Below are 24,277 nucleotides of genomic sequence, written 5' to 3' on the forward strand. Positions count from 1 at the left end.
CAGTCCCTATTGCAAAAATACATTACAAAAATAGTCCTTATGGCATAATATTATTACAAAATGCTCCCTTTTGCAGAAATACATTACAGACATGATCCTGTTGGCATAAAATACATTGCAGAAATAGTCCCTATTGCTGAAATATGTTACAGAAATAGTCCCTATTGCATAATATCTTTACAAAATGGTCCCTTTAACATAAATTTTTATAGACATTGTCCCTTTGGCACAAAATACATTGCAGAAACAGTCCATATTGCTGAAATACATTACAGAAACAGTCCCTATTGCTGAAATACATTACATAAATAGTCCCTATTGCATAATATCTTTACAAAATGCTCCCTTTAACAGAAATTTTTACAGACATAGTCCCTGCGACAGAAAACACATTGTAGAAACCGTCCCTGTTGCAAAAATACATAACAGAAACAGTCCCCATAGCATTATAATTTCACAAAAAAGTCCATTTGGCATAAAATATTTACAGATTTTGTCCCTGTGGCAGATATATTTGACAGATGCAGTCATGTGGCATAATGTTTTTACAGAAAAGGTAGGAAAAAATAATTACAAAAATGGTCTCAAAATAAATACACATATTTGATCAAATTTTTAACGGTTTTTCCCATCACAAATCCTACTAATCATCAAAATTAAAAAAATAAACAATCCATGCAGAAAGCATTAAAGTACTAAAATGTAAACAAAATCATAACAAAAACTCATGATTTTTTGGGTTCTTTCCTATTGCTAGAGGATGCTTCATCAAAACCTTGATGTGCGGGATTTTTGCAAGTCTTTTGATGGTGTCCATACATACCACAACGCGGACATCTGTGTCTTTTCTTGGACTCATCATGTGATACAATTCTATTCTTTTTACGTCGTCCAGGCAGCCGTTTTATAATAGGTGGGTAAATCTTATCGACTGTGTCTATATGCACCCATTGATCTTTTCCGGGCATCAGACCAATTTCTAAAGCATATGCTTCTTTAAATTTGTCAACTGTGAAATATGTATCAACATATTTTTCCCAACTAGGCTCCCTTGTGAAAGCAATAAAAGCAGCTGCATGCACACACGGAAGGCCTGTAACTTGCCATTTTCGACAACTACATTTTTTCTCATCCAACATAACATCCCAACGATTTCCTTTGTAGTTCACTTCCGCTTTATTATCACTGCTTCTACAAACTTGAAATTCACCCAAATTCTACATGAGAAAATAAAACAAGAACAAACTAATATTAGGAAAAATATATATGTTTAATGCAAAAAAAATTATATATATATATATAGTTCCTCAACTTGCCTTAGTGATTTTTTTGAGATAGTTCTTTGCTTTTGGAACTAGTGGTCCTTTCCATTTTTTCACCTTACTCTTTTTCTTGTCAAATCTTTCCATAACCTTTTCTCTTATTGCATCAAGGAGATCAAGCACCGGTTTATAACGTATGTCACCTACCCACGAGTTAAAAGTTTCGGAAATATTATTGGTAATGTAATCACACTTGGCAAGTGTGCCAAACTTGCTTCTACTCCATATCTTTCTATGGTTCTGATTCAAGTATGAAATTGCATCTCCACGTATAGTAGCAATTTCATTTAACAATCTGACATGCTTACTAATAGAGTAGGTATTTGCAGCATCCCATAGCTTTCTCATGTAAAAGTCACCTCGAAAATGTTTCTTGAAGTTGCTACATAAATGTCTTATGCATTCTCAATGCTCAATATTAGGATAAACCTCTGTGATAGCTACTTCCAACCCTTTTTGCATGTCAGAGGAGATAACAAGACCATTAGGTGTACCAATCGCTTTTTCTAGTGACTTGAGAAACCATGTCCATGATTTTATATTCTCTGACTCAAGCACACCAGAGGCTATTGGAAACATACCATTGTTACCGTCTATACTTGTGGCAGCGGCTAACACACCATTAAATTTCCCTTTCAAATGACAAGCATCAAGCCCAATGTAAGGATGACAACCAGCAAGAAACCCCTTGGAGCATGCTGTTAATGATATAAAAAAGCGTAGGAAATGTTTCTTTTCACCCACTGTCTGTAAATCAATCTCAACGACACTTCCTGGGTTTCTCTTTTCAAGTTCATTTTTGAAATCATATATATTTACATAAGAGTCATCCCACTTGCCATACATATCAGTATAAGCTTGTTCTCTTCCTCTAAATACTCTCATATATGGTACTTCAACATTGTAAGTATGCATAAGCCACTTCTTTAGGTCGGCAGGAGAGACATCGCCTTCAGATTTCAACTTGTCGGTTACAACATCAGAAATCCATCCTTGAGTGGCATGTTTGTTACCACCCTTGTTGCTTCGAGTACAAGAATGAGTATCTACAAATTTCTTAACCTGTAAAATTGCATAAAAACATATAGTTATTCTAACATAATAACAATGTCGACAAATGTAGTATTTCTCAAATTTCATACTTACTTCAAAAGTAACACCATCTTGTGTAAGAGAAGCATGAATTCTCCACTTGCACTTTTTATCTCCACAACATGCTGTAAGTCATGTCAAATCACTTTTCTCAATGACATACTCAAATTCATTAGTTAGTGTTTAATGATTTAATGCTCTTCTAAAAACAATTATACTTGGGAATTTAGAATTTACTTTTATAAATGGATTTGTCTTACTATATGCATAAGTTTCACCATAATTTAGAAGATCGTATTCATTATCGGAACTATGAAGACTATGATAGCTTTCTTGACTTGGACAAATCGAGTCTGTCTCATTTCCATCATCAGATTCATCAATAACTTGATCTTCACAACCAACCGGTTTTGGGTTATACCTTAATTTTTCGCTTGTCGCATAAATTGTTACTTCTTTTTCCTCATTATACATGCTAAGCATCGCCATGAAGCTCTCGTCGTTATCAAGTTCAATAAAACATTGCTCTTTTGTATGTTTGTCAACAAATACTATTGACAAAACAATATCACTTTGTGATGGATAATGTTTTTTCACCTCTTCAACTAGATGATTTAAGCCGTACGAACATGTATCTATATGGAGAGATTTTGTAGATCCAAGACAATATACTTGCCTACATGAGTTCCTGGCTAACCGAAAGAAGCCTCCATATTTCAGTTTAAACTTGAATTTTGATATTACTTGACTGACAAACATAATGAAAACAAAATTAATGGAATTGAAGGGCCACACAAAGTATCATTCATCTTGCTTGTAAGAACTTACTCAATTATGGGTGAGTGAACACTTATTTCCCATGTGGGTGCATCAATGTCATCATCCATCAAAATTAATTGAATAAAAAACAGGTTACAGATTACCTGTTACGATTATAAGAGGAGGAGAAGAAAAAACGGGATTATAGTTAATAAAATGCAAAACCTAATCAAGCATACAACCAAAATTAATTAAATATGTAAAATGATATACCTGTGATGAAACACACGGACTTGATTAGTCCACTACAATGAAGAAAACGTGATGAGGAAGACGCCTATGAAGAAGACGCGATGAAGACTCAGGTCGACGTACGTACGATTAGGTAGTCGATGTATGATTAGGGAATTATCGTTGCAAGAATAATTTATCATGATTTAAATTTAATCTTTTATTTAGAAAGGGTATTTTGGTAACTCTATATGTAATTTCGATTTTTAATTAATTTTTTGATATTAAATTGATTTATACCTCATTAAATTATAGGATTGGATATAAATGAGAGTTTAATAGGTTAAAAAGGATATATAAGTAATTATGAGTTTTGGAAGGATATAGACGTAATATCCAATGTTTGTAAGGATATATATGAAATTTTCCCTAAAAAATAAAACATTTACTTTTTGTATTTGTGTTTTTTGTAGCTTTGTACGCTTGAATTTGAGACATGGCACGCTGCTACTGGTTACTAGATTTTTTTTCTGAACCGGCAAATCTAATCTACTCCTAAACTAACAACACATATTCCATCTATGTCCACGACGGGACTTGAACCCTCGATCTCAAAGAGGGAGGACACCACCTGACATCGCTAGGCTAGAAGCCCTTTGGTTACTGGTTACTAGATGCCCTAAGCCTTTACCAGCCTTATGTATGAGAGTACTCACGTTTGAATATACAACCAACACAGTAATGTCAAAACGCAAAGTAAATCAAAGTCAATCTCACAATTATTTATAAGAAAAGAAAACATTAATATTATGTTGTTAGTTGAATCTTGTGACTAAAAAGTATGTTGTTGGATGGGGCGACCCCGGTTGATGACGCTAGTTGGATTGAGGCGCAGAGGTGTGACTTCAAGTGCAATAAATGGTTTTGTTAGAGGAATTGTGATTACAAGAAGGTGGTAATCTGTAACATTTTATTTTTTTATTTCTCTTTTTACTATAATAATTAATAGCATTGTACTTGTTAGGGATGAGCGTGGGACGGAATCCGTACCAACCTATATCGTTCCCGATTTCCCGAAAACCAAATTTGGTCGAAAGTCAATCCCGAGTACCGAACCGAAAAAACATCACTGGTACCGGTACCAGGAATGGTATCGGTTTTTGGTACTAGTACCGGTACCCACAGTACCGATTCCCGAATTTCATGTATTTGGAGTACCAAGTACCGTCCCATATTTTTACATTCGGTACCGGTTCTGGTACGGTACCAGTACGAGATCAAGATTTGGGAAAAACTGTTCACCCCTAGTACTTGTGGTTTTTTTAGTGATGGTAGTATGATACGGTTGGAACGCCTGGTGTATCATGTGCGTGAAGAATTAAATAAGACAGCTTCGCATACAATGATTGTGCTACATCCACTAAAGATACATTAAATTACATTTTTTGCCACAGAAACTTTTATCTTACAATTTTGAGCCCAAAAGGTTTTCTTTTAAAATTTTGGTCCATGTTTGAGGTTCTTATGACATTTTGGACCCTGTTCCATGTAAAATGACTATTTTCGATCTCTGATTACAGTTGATTTTTCCGATTTGGTCCTAAAATATAGTCATCTCACTTGGAATATGTACCAAAAACGTTAAGAAAACCTCAAATAAGGACCAAAATTGTCAAAGAAAACTTTTTGGTTACTTAGGGACCAAAAATGTAACTCTGATATATCATTTTTGGTCACTGGGTATAGATATTTATTCAATTTTAGTAACCAAAGGTTTTATCTTACGATTTTAGGTCTTTATTTGAGGTTTTTGTAATGTTTTTTGAATTGTTGTGAGTAAATTGACTATTTTTGGATCTGAATATAGCTGATTTCTCCAGTTTTGGTTCAAATTTTTAGTCATTTTACTTGAAACAATAACCAAAAACTTTAGAAAAAAACTCAAAGCAGGACCAAAAGTGCAAGAGACAACTTTTAGCGGACTAAAAATGCAAAAATCAGATAAACTCAAGGACCAAAAATGTGATTTATATTCATAATCCTGCTATTGAATTTTAATGTTTTTAGGTTGTTATTACACGAGGGGATGACCCATCTTCTTACTACAAGGTTGGCTTTTTATTTTATTAATATTTTCTATTTTTTAGATTTTTATATTAAGTGCATTTTTTTTATTTTTTTTCTTGACAGGCACCATTTCCAAAAGGTGTTTATATCGATCAATCCGACTTTCGAATGAAGGACTCAAAAGACTATTATGGCCTTGCTCCTGGAAAGACTGTCCTACTTAGGTCTTGCTATAATTTTCATAACGTTGATAGAATGGAATCACAAATGAATGGAATCGATTGGTTCATTCCATTCCATTATCATATTTGGTTGGCTTGAGGGAATGGAATGGGCCATTCAAACATGTTTTTTGTTATGTACAATTAGAAACAACATGAAATTATATGGAATGAGAATCACTCAAATTGAGTGAGGAATGCTCCATTCCATTCCTATATGAGAAACACAAATTTTCATTCCGATTCCATTCCCTCTTCAATTACCATATACCAAATTCTATAATCAAACAACATCTTTTCATTAAGATATGCATTTCCTATCATGTGTACAGAAGTAATACTTTCTGAAAACAAAAAGATTGTTTTTGAAGTACACGTTGAAAATGATCCGGAAAAAAAGACAAAACCAAAGGCAAGTTTTGATATTGTTAAACTTCTTTTCTTTCATTAATGATATTTTTATTCATAAACTTTTTATTTTATTTATCTACACAGGGTGTTCTTCATTTGGGTTGCAAAACCTTCTCATGGAGTTGATCCATTAAAAGCGGATGTTAGACTCTTTGACAAACTCTTTCATTCTAAGACTTGTCATTTTTATTTTTATAATAAATCTCTCCATCCTATTAATTTTATTTTTATTTATTTTAAAATCAAAACCCTGGAGAACTTGACAAGTGGCTTGATGATTTAAACCCGGATTCCAAAGTGGCGATACCATGTGCATATGTTGCACCATCTCTCAAACATACAGAAGTAGACGACAAATTTCAGTTCGAAAGACTTCGTAAATTATATAAAAAATTATGAAACTTTTTTTTTAAAATTGAATAAATATTAATTTGTTGAAAATTATCAGGTTATCTTGTGGCTGATAAGGATTCGACACCTGAAAAACTTATTTGTAACCGGACCGTTACATTGCGTGACAACTATGGAAAAGCCTGAAAGTAGTTGAGGTGAGGTGAGTTAAGTTCGTTACAACTAAATTTATAAAAAATAGTTTTTGTGTCTACATACATAGATACAATGCATTTTTCATTTTCGATTTGAAAAGGAAAAAAAATGGATTTTTTTTAATGAGAACACGTTGGGTTTGAACTTGAAAGTGAGTGTAATTGTTTGTTTGATGCTTATTGTTGAACTGGTTTTTTTTAGCCTTAGCTTTTAACGACTTCATCTTATTATCATTCATTTAAAACTAATTATTGCATTTAAAATGCTCATGATGTTTGTTTTGTATTAATTTTAAAGATTGTAAAGAAGAGAAGAGAAAAGAAAAGAAAAGAAAATTTTTTTTTGTCTTTTGTGCTCTCGAGTTGAAGAGAAATGTAAGGAAAGTTAATCATTTTGTTCTTTCTTTCCAAATCCTTCCAAATTGAAAGGAAAGTTAGGAGGGAAAGTGATCCTTCTATTTCCTTCCTTTAATGAAACTCGAGAGCACCAATTTCTCTTATTTTCCTCTCACTTTCATCCATTTTCTTTCTTTTCTCACCTTAAATCAAACTTGGGAGCGGGGTGTTAGGCTTTTGGTTTACTTTGCTCAAAACATAGATTGCATCATGTGTTTGTCCTTGTCCATGATGTGGTTTCATGGGGATAAATGTTTATTATTCAATCTTACAGGAAAAGTGATATTTATAAGATACAAATGAATTTGATATTACTTATTACTAATATAATTTCATTCAGACACTTAAATTTATTCCCATTTAATGAAGTAATTTTTAAAACTCTTTAGGAATGTTTGTTGTTGTACTTTTGAATCAAATGGTAAGAAACTACTATTGAAAAACCATGTTTTATTGCATATTCAAAACTTTTTTTACTTCTCTTGCAAGACCTTCATTCATATTTTAGATACGAAGTTTCATCCGAGATTAAACAAAAATTTATGAAAATATTGTTTTCATAACAGTGCAAATATCTCGAAGACTTATTATATATTCATTCTTTAGGAAACATGAAAATTAAGTAATCTAACCACAATTTAATGTATATTTGAAAAAAAATAACAATTTTTTTTAACAAAAATAACCACTTGGTCCGGAAGTATTTCAGACCAAGAAAAAAAATATTTTTTCTGACAAAAAAAGTATATTTTAGATTTTATAAAATCTTGTATTTATAATCTCCCTATCTCCCTATATTAATAAAATAGTAGTTTTTTTGTCATGTGTCATCATGTTAGGCATTGTAATAAATATTATGACACTTGTCAATCTATTGGTACTTGTAATTAATATCATGACATTTATCAATCTATTAATTCTCTATTTCAAATTTCAAAATTCAAAATTTAAATCACATTTTAATTACATTAAATTAATAATATTAGAATAAAAATAAAATAAAATTTATACAAATTATAAGATGATATATTTTACGATTTATTTGAATCAACGATTATATATATATATATATATATATATATATATATATATAACTAAAAAAAATATCTTTTAATTAATAAGTTATTCAAAATTATTAATTAATAATTTTAAGTTTTTACTTAGAAAGTTTAATTAATTTTCTAACCATGGTTCCCACAGGAGATAAACTAGTTAAAATTATTATAATTCTCTTAGATATTTAGATGGAAAATCCAGGAAACGTCAAACCAAACCATACATTTTACTCATAGTTTTTATTCTCGTTCATTACTATTATCCTTTCCACAAAAAATAAGAAAACAAATATACAAAATAGGCCTTCATTTTTCAAAGAAATTACAAAAATACCTAGTCACAAAGTTATAGAAGTTGTTTTGGAAAAAATCTAAAATTTAAAGAAATGGTCCGGAACTAGTTATAGAAATTGTTCAATTTGCAAAGTCATAAAAATTGTCCATGTAAAAATAATTACAGAAATAGTCCCTATACAATAACGATATTACAAAAGCGGTCCCCATATGATAGCGAGATATCGTTTAAAATCCAAAACAGTGTTAATTCCTTTTTTTTTTTTTTTTTTATTTATTTATTTTTTATTTTTTTATTTTTATCGAACATGAACTCACAATGAATAGTTAGAAGAAAATTCTAAAAATTCCTTAAATACCACCAGCAACCGAAAATAATGTAGATGTAATTAATGGACTAAAAACTGAAACTAAAAGCTGTAATTAATAGACAATCTAAAGGATTTACCTCTCTCTCCATATCACTGATGCCTCTTCGCTTCAATTATTCGATTTATCCAAACAAGACTATCAAAATACTCAACAACTTTACATCCAACAGATCTTCCACGAATCTTGAAGTTTTTAGTCTTGGCTATAACTGGATCATACAAACCATAACGATTAAGTTCATTCATAGATCTAAAAAGAAACTGCTTGTTTGATGTAAATCCATATGGAAATATTTTATCACCACCACTAAACCCGGAAAACACATGAAGTTTGACCCATGAATACTCATCCATCACCCACACCTCACAATCGGTATCTCTTACCCTCGACATCACACAAACCTTTCCACCCAAAACTCCCACCACATTCAACCGATCTCCAAAGCAACATGTTCTTAAAGAATCTGGAAAAGGTATCTCCTTGAATCTCTCTGAACACAAATCAAATGCCAATATCAATTGTGTCAACTTCCCACCAATATAAGTATAACAAAGCCAATGAAGATGGCCTTCATGCCCATCTACACAAACTAAATCTAGATCTCTAATGCATTGCAGGTGTGATGGAATTCTATGAGATACCAACTCCCAGGAACCTTTACCTTTTCTCAGGCTATAAACCTCAACTGGTGCTATTCTTCGTGGGTCTGAAAGCTCTGTAAGCTTAACAACTTTGTAATCATCGGTTTTGGGATCATACCCAAACCGGAAAATGGTATTTCTTGATTCAGAGGAGGAGCCCATGGAACATGGCGGAAGAGTTAAGAAAGCGGAGAGAGAATGGTTCTGAATACAAACGATATAATCATCACCTGATTCATACTTAAAACATATTAACCCTTTCACACATCCAACGACATTGCCAAAACAACGTGCAGGTTGAGATTCGAGATTAACGGGGAATTTGAAGAAATTGTCGAGTTCGATAGCGGGAGAAGAAAAGGGGCTTGCAGTGAATGAAGTACAGTCAGCCCTAACACCGAAGAACATAAGAATCTTCTGGTTGATATGCATAGAACGATGGAGGTGGGAGTTTACAAAGGAGGATTCAGATAACAGAGCATTCCAATCTTTACAAACGCACCTCATTTGAGCAAGCTGTTTTGCCAATAACCTGATGAATATGTCTGATAAAACTTCGCCAGGGAGGTTCTCCATTGTAGTTGGGTGTCGTGATCGTGGTGAAACCATTTTCGTTTCGTTTTTCCTTGTATGTTCTTCTCTGCTTACAAGTGTATATATTTGGATTTTTGGAGCTGATGAGATTACAAATAGGTTAACTTATAGAATTAGGGCTTTCATTTCGTCATTCTAAGGTATTTGTAGTTTTGGGCACAATTTTTTTTACGTTTAAGAGATTTACGAATCTAACAACTTTACGAGATTTACGAATCTAACAATTTTATCTACTGATTTTGAAAAAATTAGTCATAGTTAGTGCTAATCCAAAAATAGTTATTGAAAACGCAGACGAGACTAACTAGCATTCGGTTTTTACATGGCCTATATTTTTTTTTTTTTTGTTAATTTTTCATTTTCCCCATGAAGTCGCAGATGGTTTAGAACATCTTAGGTTTCCTCTCGTCTCATCTTCCATTTCGTTTGTTCTTTGGTTCTCGGATGTTAAAGAACGAAATCACAGATGAAATATCATGTATATAAGTTTAAGATAATTGAACTCCCAACCTTACGCCACATATGAGTATAAAACTCAACCCACGCCACATATAAAACCAAATTTCTATTTTCCATCTCCACCGCCTCCCTCCCCTCATCTTCATCGACACTCCTCTCGCCCTCATCTTCTTCCTTTTTGGTGTTGTTGTGTTCTTCTCTATGACTGTTAATCCAAAAGTAAAAAATATACCAAAATTATGTCAATATATAAGAAGATGGTGGTTGAACAATAGGATTTGAAATATAAAGATCTGACAATGAGTAGTGGGATTTTGGGTAATAATTCCATAGGTAAAAAATGCATAAATATTTTGTTATGGATTTTTTTTTGCTTAATTGAACTAAAATGACCATATGATGTTGCAGAGTTGGCATCTCTACTTGGTTTTTCAACGGAACATGCTAAAGCTTTTGTTTCAAGAACACGTGGGTATTAACGCTTATTCATGTTTTATTTTAACATGACATATGAGTATAGTCTCTTCAATTTTTCTAAAATATAATTTATGTTTCTTGCAATGATCCATGGATCTCTCATAGATAAGGGTTAAATTAATCACATCTAATGTGACAACTAGTTTTGAAGACCGCCTTAAGTGCGGCCCAATCTCTAGTGGTGAAAGTGATTTGCAAATTAATGAAATGACAAAGTCATTTGCATTTTTAAGTAAAGAATCAAAAACCGTCAAAGTCAATGATTTTGTTTAAATCATTACACATCAAGGACATGGTATCTTAGATGCTATTTAAGTTGAGGTCTCTTAAAAAAAAAGACACCATTGAAGTTGAGAAAGTGCTAAATTGATTAATTCTCTTGAAAATAGTTAGATTTCGGTGATTTTTCATATTTGGCATAATGTTTTATTGTGGTGGTGGTAGTGGTGGCGAAGATGACGTAAATATGTTGGGTGGTATGGGCCTTTGTAGTTTAATATTGATATAATTTATAATTCGAAAAAAATAAAAGATAATAAAAAGGGTATAAAAAGCATTTTACATGGACTAGAGACGAATAAAACATATTTTTGAAACCATAATGACTAACGCTTTGTTCCCGAGTTTTTTATTTATAAATTCAATAAAAAAAAGGGAGGAGAAATTTTGACAGAAAGAAAGGGAAGGGAAGGAAGATATTCATTATTCCGTATTCCCAAGTTTGAATGAAATGAAATGAAATTTTAAGTTTTGTATTCCCGAGTTAGGAGGAAAAGAAAATAAAACTTAAAATTTTCCTTGCCCTCACTTTCTTCCCAAATCCGCCCAATTTGGAAGGAAAATATGACTTCAAAATCTTTTCCATCCCCTCACTTTCCTTCCATTAATGAAACTCGGGAACACAATTTTCTTTCGACACCGTTGACTTTCCATCCGTATCCTCCCATTTTCCTCCTTAAATATAACGGGGGAACAAGGCGTAAGAGTTATTGGTGTTTTTCTTTATTCGGTTTTTTAGGAATTTTAAATCTCCATCTACTATAATAAATGAAGATCAATTTTACCACATGTTAATCTCTCATGAGTTTTGACACTTATCATTTTGTGATATGTTTAAAATAAATAATATCTACATGTCAATTTCCTGCTTTTTTAATTTTTAAAATTAAAAAGTCACATAATACTTATATTTATATATGTAAAGTATTAAGTGTAATAAATGTGATAGTAATAAACTTTTTTCTTTCCTTATTTCACAATTTTATTTTAAAAAATACTTAATGTTTACACTTTGATATTTAATCTTTTTTAATCAACTCGTATAATACACAGGTCTTACACATATTTTGCTTAATAAAAACCTCCCTTAAACACTACACGACATTCTATTAAACCATAACTATGCCACTTGTCATTACCGCCAAATACCTTTGACTGTTTTTCCCGCTTATATCCTTCATCTTTATTTATTGCGTTCCTAAAAATTAGGAATCAAATTAAGGATTGGATATTATCAGTTAATAACTTGGATTCCATTTCTTTTGTTCCTACAATTGAGGAATTTAAATTAGAAAAACTATTCTTCTTTGACAAAATCTCTGTAATATTTTAAAACTTTCCATGTTGAAGCCGAACAATTAGCCACCAAATCAGTCGTAAGAGATTCTTATATCCTATCTCTCTTACTAAAACCCTAATCTGTCCCCCACCATCATCGGGTCCCCTTCTCTTTCTTCCAACTCTAATCCATTCACCACAACTAATTATGTCATCATCTTTCTTTCACCACCATTTGACACAATATCCCTTTACTTTTTTTCTTTGATAACCGATCTACATTATATTACTACAAGTCGAGCTCTAACATCTCTTCTTTACTGATTTCTTTGAATCTCCTACTGGACTAATCTATAGCCTCTTCGACTGTAAGAAAATCAATTGGATTTTTAGTTTTAGAGTTCCACAAAATTTGTATTTGTATGTATGTTTCAATTAGTGTATTTATTTCTTCTTTAGGTACTGTGAGAACCGCTATCTTGATATGCGTTGACACTTGACAAGAAACTAACTTTCAAGGTAATCAGGTATCTATTTCTCAATTGCAATCTTTCTTATATAATTATTCCAATTTCTTCGTTTCTTTTATCAAGTGTTGACATTATTTGACATTATTCATTGTTTTGACCTCTTACTTACTAATGTATAAATCAATTGAAAACATTTTTCTATTTTACTTTGTTTTAGATTTTAAACATTTTGTAATATGAATCAATTGAAACATTTTTCTTTTCTATTTTATTTCAGATTTTAAACATTTTGTAATATGAAGTATTGGATATCCCTCTTCTAGAAGTACAAGGTCCTAAAACTCCAGAAAAATGTCTTTCACCATGATACAGAAAGCAAGTGTTAAGTTAAATTTATCCCCTTTTCTGGGGTTGGAGTTGGTAATTTTATCCAGTATGAAAACCTAATTGAAACATGATTATTTCTATTGAAATCATTAATTCATTTTTTTTTACAGTTGGTTCTCTTTCTTGACGAGAATAAACAATATCATCATGTCCAAAAGGTAAGATATGCAAGTTTTGATATTTAACCTTCCTTTGGGTTACTCATGATTTACTTTTTTTGATATTTAACCTTCCTTGGGTTACTCATGATTTACTTAGTTATGTATTTAGCCATTTTGATATATTTAATATATTTTATAGCGTTTTGTACTATATTTTATATATTGTTTATACTTTATTTTATAAGTTTGTTTCGTACTGAATATTTTTGATTTGGCTATTATGTACTGTCCAAAATTCAGTCACGTAGCTTCTGAATTCATGCAGTAGAGAAGTGTAGTAAATTATCAAATTTTCATCTATTGCTCTATATGTATTCATTTTCATGAAAGTGGCGTATGTTATTTTGTATTAAAATTTCTATTTTTTATTCATATTTACCCATTAAAATCCAATATCTTGATGTTCTTTAGAATACAGAAGCAACACTATAATTAGGTGGTGTTTTAATTATTATATCTTTATCCTAATCGTTGTATCATTTTCATTTCTTATTCTTTTTTTATATAATTTTTTAAAATTCTTTGTTCTTAGTATAGCATTGTACTTTGAAAGTACAAAGCTATAATTTGGTAGTTTTTCACTATGTGTGTGTGTTTGTTTGTGTGTTTGTTGTAAAAACAAAAAATAATTTCTTTAACAATTTTTTTTTAATATTAGCATTATTTATAATGTTTAACTTTTTATATTATTCCAAGAATAGCATTCAACTTTCATTTTAATGTTGATTATAATGTTAAAGTTTCATTTTAATGTTGCTATAGTGGTTTAATTTCAATATTTTCTCAATTTTAACAATCAACTTTCATGTTATTCTCAATTATTACATTTTACTTTCTTATTTTTTAATTATAGTATTCAACTTTCAGTCATGAGAGATTGTAGCATTTTACTTTTATTTTTTTTTTTCAATTCTACCATTCAACTTTCATTTTAATGTCAATTACAACACTTTACTTCTATTTTTTTCAACGATCACATTCAAATTCCATGTTAATGTCGAGTAATGGAGGATGAGAAATGAGGGTATCATGTAACGCCCCGTTTATTTAAATAAATTAATAAATGTAATTCCCGGATTAATTTGTGAAGAATTTTAATAATGAAGGGTTGTCAGTAAATTACAGAGTTAGTTTGAGAAGAATTTTAGAAGCAAGGGTATATTCGGTAAATATTAGGACTTCAATTGAAGAGATTTTAAATGGCTGGGGTTAAAAAGGTAACTTATGGACTTATTTTGAAAGAAAAGAAGGAAGGAGGGATTGATTATGTTAATATGGGGATATGTTTTATGGCACCAGGTATATAAGCTATATGAGAACCCTAACCCTATCTCAAGGTTCAGATGCCATGTGTGAAGTCGGTCGCCCCTTTCCCCCCTTCCCCTCGTTTTTCCGATCTGATCGAGTCGCCGCTTACCACCGGGACACTGTGTGTGGCTTGGAGGACCACCGAGACTGGAGCATGGGTTGTGAATGAACAGAATAACGTCGGAGTCCGTTGCTGCTGTTTGCTGCCGGCGAGTGCTGGAGACGAGGCCGACGTCGGGGTTGTCATATCTCTATCTTCTCCGGTAATGACAACCTTTCCCTCTTTAGTTCCTCTGTCATTTCTCTCATGACTGCCGTCATCTCCGCCCTAATGGCTATCACCTTTTTGTTGATATTCTTTTCGGTCGCCGCAAACCACCGTAGGATGGCAGTGATGTGTGTATTTCACGTGTGTTTCTGTTTTTCAGCCAAGGATGTGATGTTTGTGTGTGTTCCGTCGTCACCATGGGAGTGTGTGGGTGAAAGGGTGGTTGGAAACGCTTGAAGACCACCATGGCAGCCAACCATGGTGGTTGTTGCCGGGAGTTGCTGCCAAACGCCACTACCACCCCAAGACCATCGTTGTTACTGTCGAGCACCACCAGGTGGTGGCTGTGTTACTTTTCCGAGCTTAGAGGTGGGTGTGTGTTATTTCAGTGATGTATGATTGGGTTTGTTGGCCGGATAGATCAAGAAAGTCACCGCCACAAGTCACCGTCGGCCACCACTAGGGTGGTTGTGTGTGTGTGTATGTAAGAGTAGTTAGAGTGTGTGTTTATTTGTGGATTTAAAAGCTTGTAATTGTAATTAGTAAAAGATGTAATGAAACGAACCATAACCACCACCGTAAGGTAATGGACTTAATGATTAGTTTTGGGCCTATTGGGCCATGTTTGGATGGAAAACCCTAATTTTGAGTATTTGGGCCTTGAACTTATTGGGACCCACCTTTGGGGCATTGGGATTGGATTGTGTATTAAGCCCAAATTATTCCATATCATTTATCTAGTAAAGGACTTAATGGATTAAGTCCTTAAAGAGTTAAGAAAGAAACACTTAACCCTAATTGCCATTTTATGTGAAACCCTAATTTCACTTGGACTTTGAGTTGGGCCTTCCTATTGGTCCTTGGTGATTGGGATAATAATAGACCATCCAAGAGCAAGCAAATGGACTAGAATAATCTAATGGACTTAGGGTAAGGCCCACATGAGGAGTTTGGGCCCAATTTGGAAAATTGGGCCATCGATGGGCCATAGTCGGGTCCTTGATGATTATGAGATGTTGGGCTTTGATTCCTAGTTGACTTTGGGCCTATGGATTGGGCCTTAGGCCTTAATAGGTCAAGCTTAGGGTAATGTAACAATTATTCAAAGTATCTAATTATGGATATGTAGTGGAACCCAATTATTAATAGAGTGTTATTTTGATGTTGACAAATTCGGGAATCTGTCATCCAGCAGTTAGGGTTTTGTCAGTAGGACTTTAGCAGTGTGAGGTGAGTCATCTTCTAGTAGGAACGAGTCTAAGGCACCAAGGCCGACCCGTATATGTGTGATATGTTAGTAACTGAGCATGGGCGGGGCCCGTATCTCATAGTAGCTGAGTGTGGGAGGGGCCCGTATCTCATAGATACCTAGTGATACTTGTTGTTTGTTTAGAGCTTGTATGTATTTTCATGACTAGTGAGTGTGGGCGGGGCCCGTATCTCATAGTAGTCGAGTGTGGGCGGGGCTCGTATCTCTTATTAGTCGAGTGTGGGCGGTGCCCGTATCTCATAACCGTACTTGATTATGATATATGACCGAATGATAGATTAGTTATACATGTTGTCTGTGTGATACTTGTATGTTTAGGCATAGCAACTGAGTGTGGGCGAGGCCCGTATCTTAGAGATAGCGGAGTGTGGGCAGGGCCCGTATCTCCATGAGTGTGGGCGGGGCCTGTATCTCCTAGTTGCATGTTATATGTGTATGGTATGTGATAGTTTTGGGAGACTCGCTAAGCTTCGTGCTTACGGTTTTCAGTTTTGGTTTCAAGTACTTAGTTTTCAGAAGAGGAGCTCGGGAAGATTGTAGTGCACACACCATTTGTTCGGCCTCGGATGTTTCTACTCTGATATATATTTTGACATGTGACTTTGATACATGACTTATTACTTTTATATGATGAGTATATTTATGGTTTTACTAATGGTTTAAAACGAAATTTTTGGACTGTATTTTTGGGACGTTACAAGTTGGTATCAGAGCCTTGGTTTGAGGGATTCGGGCACACTTCCAGGTGTGTCTTAACTCAAACTAAGGAATTGGTATAGAAATTTTCAAAAGGAAAATCAAATTTTGTAAGAAGGATTTTGAGGAAAGAAAAGTGTTTTAGAAAAAGCGAAAAGAATTTTTATAAAGACAAGAACTTTGAAAAGAGAAAAGGGTGTGATGCATGCAATCAGCCGCGCTCAAGTAAGTACTCCCAAATTACCCATACAAGTTCATGTTATGATATGATTATCAGCTTAATAAGAACTGCATGCTAGATTAGGACTAAGGATCTAGGAAGGATGCCTTATGTGCCTATTATATGTGTACCAACTTTATGAGAACTGCATGCTAGTTTATGGCTAAGGATCTAGGAAGGATGCCTTATGTGCCTGTTATATGTGTACCAACTTATTGAGAACTACATGCTAGTACAGATTAGTCAGTATGATAGCCAGAGTAGTATATGCTTGATTATGTGTACTCAATGTCCGAATGCTGCTTGCTTTGTGCTTTTAGGAGTTCTAGTTATCTTTCACTAACTAGTAAACGTATATGTTAAGTTACATATTGCAAGGACTAAATAATTTCAGAAGGTTAGGTCTACCTTTATTTTGCAGCTCTTGTTTGAGTCCAACCATTGTAGGGTAGGATCTCTCATTCGAAGAATTATCTAGTCTGAGTAATATGTAATAGTATTCGCAAGCTAGTTAGGAGAAGAAAGCAGGGACTTCTTATGCAACTGATGGCGGAGAGTGGGTTGGTGATTACCCTAGAGCAAGCCTAGGATGAGATGAGCATGAGATCAGCAGTAGTAGTAGAAGGGACATGGTGGAGTCGAGGTAGTTCTTGAGAAAGTACAGATAGATGTGGAAGGTAGTAGGGGCCTATACTACTCAAAGCATAGGATCTGTACTTGAATCAAGGAAGGCTGAGATAAGACCAGGGAACGTGTAGTATGTGAGATCCCTCGAGTTTTGATGAGGATTGTGATGTTAGTGATGGTATATTACCGAGTATAGTGACGCTACGTGGTAGGCCAGATGGCAGTTCTGGTGTCGACGAGGGATCAGGCTCAGACTCTGTAGCCAGACAGCTCGATGGTTAGATGAGGGAGTTCATTCCATCTGATAGTACGCGCAGTATCATTGACTAGACTCCTGTGATCTTCAGTATAATAGAGGAGGGAATTTTAGATATTTGTGACGAGAGGATGAGTGCACTCTGCACTAAGATAGTAGTCATGATAGGGACCCCATTGTTAGCAGCAGATGGTTGGCAGATGTCGCCAACACTTTTCGTACCAGACGTTGTCTCGAAAGGAGACAAGATCCGACTTACTTCCTGTCTCCTGAGGAACAGGGCACGAGATTGATAGGAAGAGGTTGGTAGAAGGTTGAGTGATGATGCAGTTGATGCTATGTCATGGGATGACTTTTAGACCAGATTCTGGGCAGAGTGTGCCCAGGCGATTGAGGCGCAACAGTTGGCGCAAGAGTTGTTAAATCTCCACCAGATGACTAAAACTGTGGAAGAGATCACTGCCAAGTCTCAGGAAATAGCTTATAAGGTACCACAGTATGCAACAAATGAGGAAATGAAGAAGGTAAGTTATCAAAACATATTGTAGAGTGATAGCAGGGAGATCGTGAGTATCTCGCGGTGCAAGACCCTGAATGATATGACTTTTAAAGCTTTAGAACGAGATATGGACTTGGAATACATTGGTAAGAGGGAATCTGTAACGACCCAAAATTTCACGTCCAAAAATTTCGTTTATAACACATTACATAGGAAACGTTAACAATTAAAACATTGTTTAGTTGAACCACTTCACATCGGAAACCAAATCAAAAACCACAACATTCGATCAATCAAAATATCAGAGTATCAATCCCAGAATAAACTCGTAACTGCGGAACCAAGAGAGTGTGTGTGTGTGTGACATGCTGCTACCGCGCCGGCTCTTTTCCCCTAGCTGAGGAGGTACCTGAAACCAAAACTGAAAACCGTAAGCACGAAGCTTAGCGAGTTTCCACCATAATACCTCATACCATGCAAGCATATAACAAACAACGTTTAGCTAAGAGTTACGGGCCTCGCCCACACTCGGGAAGATACGGGCCCTGCCCACACTTTGCTAGCCGGGAGATACGGGCCTCGCCCACACTTGAGAAGATACGGTCCCTGCCCACACTTCGCTAGCCGGGAGATACGGGCCTCGCCCACACTCTACTATCTGGGAGATACGGGCCTAGCCCACACTCCAACCTCGGAGAGATACGGGCCCTGCCCATGCTCAACCGCTAACCCATAATATACAAGTATCACACAGACAACAAGTATAAGCAACTCTATCATATTGACACATATATCATACTTGACTAAACCCAGAGATACGGGCTCGGCCCACACTGTAGTACTAACATCTCGTCTACACGGGTCGGCCTTGGTACCTTAGACCCGTTCCTACTGAAAAGGAAACTCACCTCGAAATAGCTGCTACTCTGGTCGAGAACTGACTGCCTACTGCTGCTCCGGAAATCCTCCGGCTGCAAATCCCACAACATACTCAATCAATCACTGCTAACTGTCTATTGGGTAAAATGACCATTTTACCCCTGATCATGTCATAAGTCAAGGTCAGAGTCAACTTTCCGTTGACCCGACTCGCCGAGTTGGATCTCCAACTTGCCGAGTCCTTATCCAAACGATTGTTCTGGATCCCACCCCTACTCGTCGAGTTAGGCGACGACTCGACGAGTTCTCCTTCTAAACTGATATTTAAGTCCTTCATCCTACTCGCCGAGTTGTATGAACAACTCGTCGAGTTCATCTTCATCTGATGAACACTTATGCTAAGACTCGCCGAGTTGTATGAACAGCTCGCCGAGTCTGTTCTTGATCTAAGGAGATTGCCTTGAACTCGTTGAGTTCCTCCATAGATGAGTTCAGCTTCCGACTCACTAAGTCACACCCCGTGACTCACTGTTCACTCGACACTACGAAAAGGGGACAAACTCGGAGACTCGCGAACAGACTCGCCGAGTCACATGAAAGACTCGCCGAGTCGTTGCCATGCACCCACTAAATACACAGATTTGCTCGATTCCAGTCCATGCCATTCACAGATCTGGACTCCTAGAACACGAATCACACGTAAAGCTTCCAACTTTACGTGCAGATATTCACCAATACGGATTTTAGGGTTCAAAATGTACTTAAAATGGTAGATCCAAGGTCTTCCAGCAATGAGGGTCCATAAAGGCTACAGATCTGAGCCCTTAGAGCCCAAACATGCCTAGATCCGAAGTCTCTCAACACTATAAGCTCCTTACACAAAGGTCAAGACTAGAAGAAGCCTTGAAATGGCTATCACAAGCTCTCAACAAGATAATAATGAAGGGACAGAGAGGGTTTCGAGTCCAATACCTCTAGAAGTTCTGAAGTGGCACAAAGATTCTGGATCTTCTTCCTCTCCTCTTGATCTACCTTCTTCTTCTCTCCAAAACTTCAAAGAAATGCACCAAAATCACCCAACTTACTAAAAGAGGGGTTAAAGCTTCGAGAGGGAGTGTTCTGGACGCAATGGGGGCTGATATGAGGCACAAAACGTCGTTTAAATAGGGTGCAACCCCTGAAAATTAGGGTTTCATCCAACAGCGGTGACTCGCCGAGTCCGGAATATGGACTCGCCGAGTCGCCAACTTAAACATGTACCGGGTCCCGTCCTTACTCGGCGAGTCGGACCTATGACTCGCCGAGTCCAAGGCTAAAAAGAAGGAAAATTCTCAATAAGATTTACATACCAGGAACCAGGTGCTACAGAATCAGATCAGTTGCTTATATTGAGGGGTCTCGGGAGGGGACCCTAGATCTTGGATCAGCTTTTGAGAGACCAGCAGGGTTAGATTCAGTACAACACATGCGGGAAACTGCACGATAGAGTCTTTCATTCCAGGGGGTTTGAGTAAGTGTCACTCTGGGTTATCATCTGTTTGTGTTTGAATAATACTTCCAAGAAATGGCATATGCCAATTGCATACCGAGAATTATTAGCGGATAGCGAAATATCATTTCCTAAATTGCGGGATTGGGAGAGTACAGTGTCATCTTGGTTTATTCCAAGACTGAGGAGCAACATGAGAAGCACCTGAGGGAGGTGCTAGAGACTTTGAGGAGGGAGAGACTTTTTGCAAGGTACTCCAAATGTGAGTTCTGGTTGCACGAGGTGCAATTTCTTGAGCACCTTGTCAATCAGAAGGGTATTCTAGTCGTTTCGGCCAAGATAGAGGCTGTGATGCAGTAGGAGATTTTGTGGTCTCCAATTGAGATTCGGAGCTTCCTGGGTCTAGCGGTTTATTACCGGATATTTATTCGGGTTCTTGGAGGTGGTGTGATCTTTTGGACTGGCTAGTATTGAAACACTAGCAATGGTAAACATGGTGTTCAACAGATTAGGCATAAAATGGTAAGAAAGATTGAGAATCCTTCTAGTATTGTGTAATGTAAGACGTTAGTTGAATCACAATGGGGGAGAACCATCCAAGGATTCAGAAGTAGGAGCAATTTTGAAACGGGGATAAGTTTCGCATCCTTGTCAGGAAGGAAGATACCCCAAGCGGCTGTACGATTTGAGGATAGTGTAAGATGGAAGTTCGGAAAAACTTGTCAATAAGGAGATCGCGTTCCTGTAATGTTTGCCATCAAGCCTTAGGGAATCAGGTTGGGGATTCCAGTCAGGACATGAGTTCAGTTGAGTGTGGGTCAAGCGCGTATCGATCCAGTGTTAGAGTGTTGTAAGTCTGAGGGTGTAGCTGTAGCATTCACTAGCAGCCAGATAGTGTTAGAGTGTTGTAAGTCTGCGGGTGTAGCCGTAGCATTCACTAGCAGTCAGATAGTGTTAGGCTGTTGTAAGTCTGCGGGTGTAGCCGTAGCATTCACTAGCAACCAGATAGTGTTAGAGTGTTTTAAGTCTGTGGGTGTGGCCATAGCATTCACTAGCAGCTAGATAGTGTTAGAGTGTTGTAAGTCTGTGGGTGTAGCTGTAACATTCACTAGTAGCCAGATAGTGTTAGAGTTTTGTAAGTATGCGGGTGTAGCCATAGCATTGACTAGGTTGGTAGATAGCGTGAGTGCGTTGTTAAGACGCGAAGGAACAGCAGTACCCACCAGTTCGGGAGTAGCAGTGAGGATATGGAAATACATAGATTGGATTTCAGAATTACCTAGTCGGATTAGACCTGGTTAAGCCAATGATAAGATTGTAGAAGCGCCACTACAACTATCAGAGCAAGGAAGCAAGGGACTGCTTAAGGACATCCATGACATGGGGCTACCAATGGTCATGTAGCAATCACTTTTAACCTTGGGTTTGGTGAGGTCAGGGTTCGACGTATGGACTCGATCACTTAGATCAGAAAGTTATTAGAGCCTTAGTGGTATGGTAACTAGTGGCAACTAGTTCTAGAGAATAAATTCGTTCAAAAGTCATGTGAGGCGACTAAGTGGGAGTCCTTTGGCTCCGTAGCCGGGCCGGAACCCTGTATTTCAGATGATTGGCGAAAAATTAAGACCAGGTAGGTCTCGGTAGATGTTGGAAAGCAACCATGTGGCAGCATATAGTTTCATGCAGTTTAGTGTTTCAGGCATTTCAGTGTTTTCAGGCAGATCAGTGTTTCAGACAGTTTTGGGTCTCAACCAGTAATGGTATTTGAGGATCTCATGTATGATAAGCGTAACAGATTGCAGAGTAATGCTTAGTTACCCGCAGGGTCCATCTATAATGATTTAGTATGAGTGGTATGTCAGGGATTCAGACCGTCTCGAGACAACAGATTTCAAACGGAGTAGATGTGATCTTGTTGCACGGAATTCGGTCATCTGCAAAATTTAGGGCCTTGCAAAGGATGGTCACTCTTTCCCTGAGAAGGCTAGGGTGTGCCCAAGATGGTGACCATGTTACTAAAGTGGTTTGGCGCATAAGAAATGGTAAGGAATGACTTTGAGGACGAAATCTAATGTAAGTGGAGGAGAGTTGTAACACCCCGTTTTTTTAAATAAATTAATAAATGTAATCCTGGATTAATTTGTGAAGAATTTTAATAATGGAGGGCTGTTAGTAAATTATGGAGTTAATTTGAGAAGAATTTTAGAAGCAATGGTATGTTCGATAAATATTAGGACTTCAACTGAAGAGATTTTAAATGGATGGGGTTAAAAGGGTAACTTATGGACTTATTTTGAAAGAAAAGAAGGAAGGAGGGATCGATTATGTTAATATGGGGATATGTTTTATGGCACCACGTATATAAGCTATATGAGAACCCTAACCCTATCTCAAGGTCCAATTGCCATGTGTGAAGTCGGTCACCCCTTTCCCCTTCCCCTCGTTTTTCAGATCTAATCGAGTCGCCGCTTACCAACAGGACACCGTGTGTGGCTTGGAGGACCACCGAGACCGGAGTATGGGCTATGAATGAACAGAATAACATTAGAGTCCGTTGCTGCTGTTTGCTGCTGGCGAGTGCTGGAGATGAGGCCGACATCGGGGTTGTCATATCTCTATCTTCTTAGGTGATGACAACCTTTCTCTCTCTCTTCCTCTCTCTCTCTCCCTCTCTCTCTCGTTCCACTGCCATTTCTCTCATGACCTTCGTCATCTCCACCCTGATGGCTATCACCTTTTTGTTGATATTCTTTCCGGTCGCCGCAAACCATCATAGGATGGCAGTAATGTGTGCATTTCATGTGTGTTTCTATTTTTTTTTGCCAAGGATGTGATGTTTGTGCGTGTTCCGTCGTCACAATGGGAGTGTGTAGGTGAAAGGGTGGCTGGAAACACTTGAAGACCACCATGGCAGCCAACCATGGTGGCTGTCGTTGGGAGGTGCTGCCAAATGCCACTGCCACCGCAAGACCATCGATGTTACTGCCGAGCGCCACCAGGTGGTGGTTGTGTTACTTTTCCGAGCTTAGGGGTGGGTGTGTGTTATTCCAGTGATGTATGATTGGGCTTGTTGGCCGGATAGATCAAGAAAGTCACCGCCGGCCACCACTAGGGTGGTTGTGTGTGTATGTGTGTTAGAGTAGTTAGAATGTGTGTTTATTTGTGGATTTAAAATCTTGTAATTGTAATTAGTAAAAGATGTAATGAAAAGAACCATAACCACCATCGTAAGGTGGTGGCCACCGCCGCGAGCC

General features: G+C 36.4%; 4 protein-coding genes and 1 long non-coding RNA gene across 5 annotated transcripts; 2 read left to right on the forward strand and 3 right to left on the reverse strand.

Annotated features, from left to right (window-relative positions):
• Positions 1–725: 725 nt before the first annotated feature.
• Positions 726–1,670, reverse strand: LOC145066920 (uncharacterized). Its single transcript, XM_079014159.1, has 2 exons — positions 1,317–1,670; positions 726–1,217 (listed from the first exon to the last, which is right to left on the reverse strand). The coding sequence occupies exons 1-2, from the start codon at positions 1,668–1,670 to the stop codon at positions 726–728; spliced, it is 846 nt and encodes a 281-aa protein (XP_078870285.1).
• Positions 1,671–1,727: 57 nt separating this feature from the next.
• LOC145066921 (uncharacterized) lies at positions 1,728–2,903 on the reverse strand. Its single transcript, XM_079014160.1, has 3 exons — positions 2,633–2,903; positions 2,469–2,539; positions 1,728–2,384 (listed from the first exon to the last, which is right to left on the reverse strand). Exons 1-3 carry the CDS (start codon positions 2,901–2,903, stop codon positions 1,728–1,730), a joined length of 999 nt encoding a protein of 332 aa, XP_078870286.1.
• Positions 2,904–4,273: 1,370 nt separating this feature from the next.
• Positions 4,274–6,640, forward strand: LOC145066922 (glutamine--tRNA ligase, cytoplasmic-like). Its single transcript, XM_079014161.1, has 7 exons — positions 4,274–4,359; positions 4,414–4,567; positions 5,472–5,513; positions 5,595–5,755; positions 6,188–6,245; positions 6,371–6,479; positions 6,552–6,640. The coding sequence occupies exons 1-7, from the start codon at positions 4,274–4,276 to the stop codon at positions 6,638–6,640; spliced, it is 699 nt and encodes a 232-aa protein (XP_078870287.1).
• A 2,214-nt stretch (positions 6,641–8,854) lies between these two features.
• Positions 8,855–9,982, reverse strand: LOC145066923 (F-box/kelch-repeat protein At3g06240-like). Its single transcript, XM_079014162.1, has one exon. It carries the CDS (start codon positions 9,980–9,982, stop codon positions 8,855–8,857), a length of 1,128 nt encoding a protein of 375 aa, XP_078870288.1.
• A 2,685-nt stretch (positions 9,983–12,667) lies between these two features.
• Positions 12,668–13,899, forward strand: LOC145070351 (uncharacterized). Its single transcript, XR_013689915.1, has 3 exons — positions 12,668–12,861; positions 12,953–13,020; positions 13,241–13,899. It is a non-coding gene; the product is annotated as an uncharacterized LOC145070351 (long non-coding RNA).
• Positions 13,900–24,277: the final 10,378 nt, after the last annotated feature.

This window comes from Lactuca serriola, chromosome 8 (assembly GCF_051521515.1).
Source record: "Lactuca serriola cultivar US96UC23 chromosome 8, Lser_US96UC23_V15, whole genome shotgun sequence".
Lineage (NCBI taxonomy): Eukaryota > Viridiplantae > Streptophyta > Magnoliopsida > Asterales > Asteraceae > Lactuca > Lactuca serriola.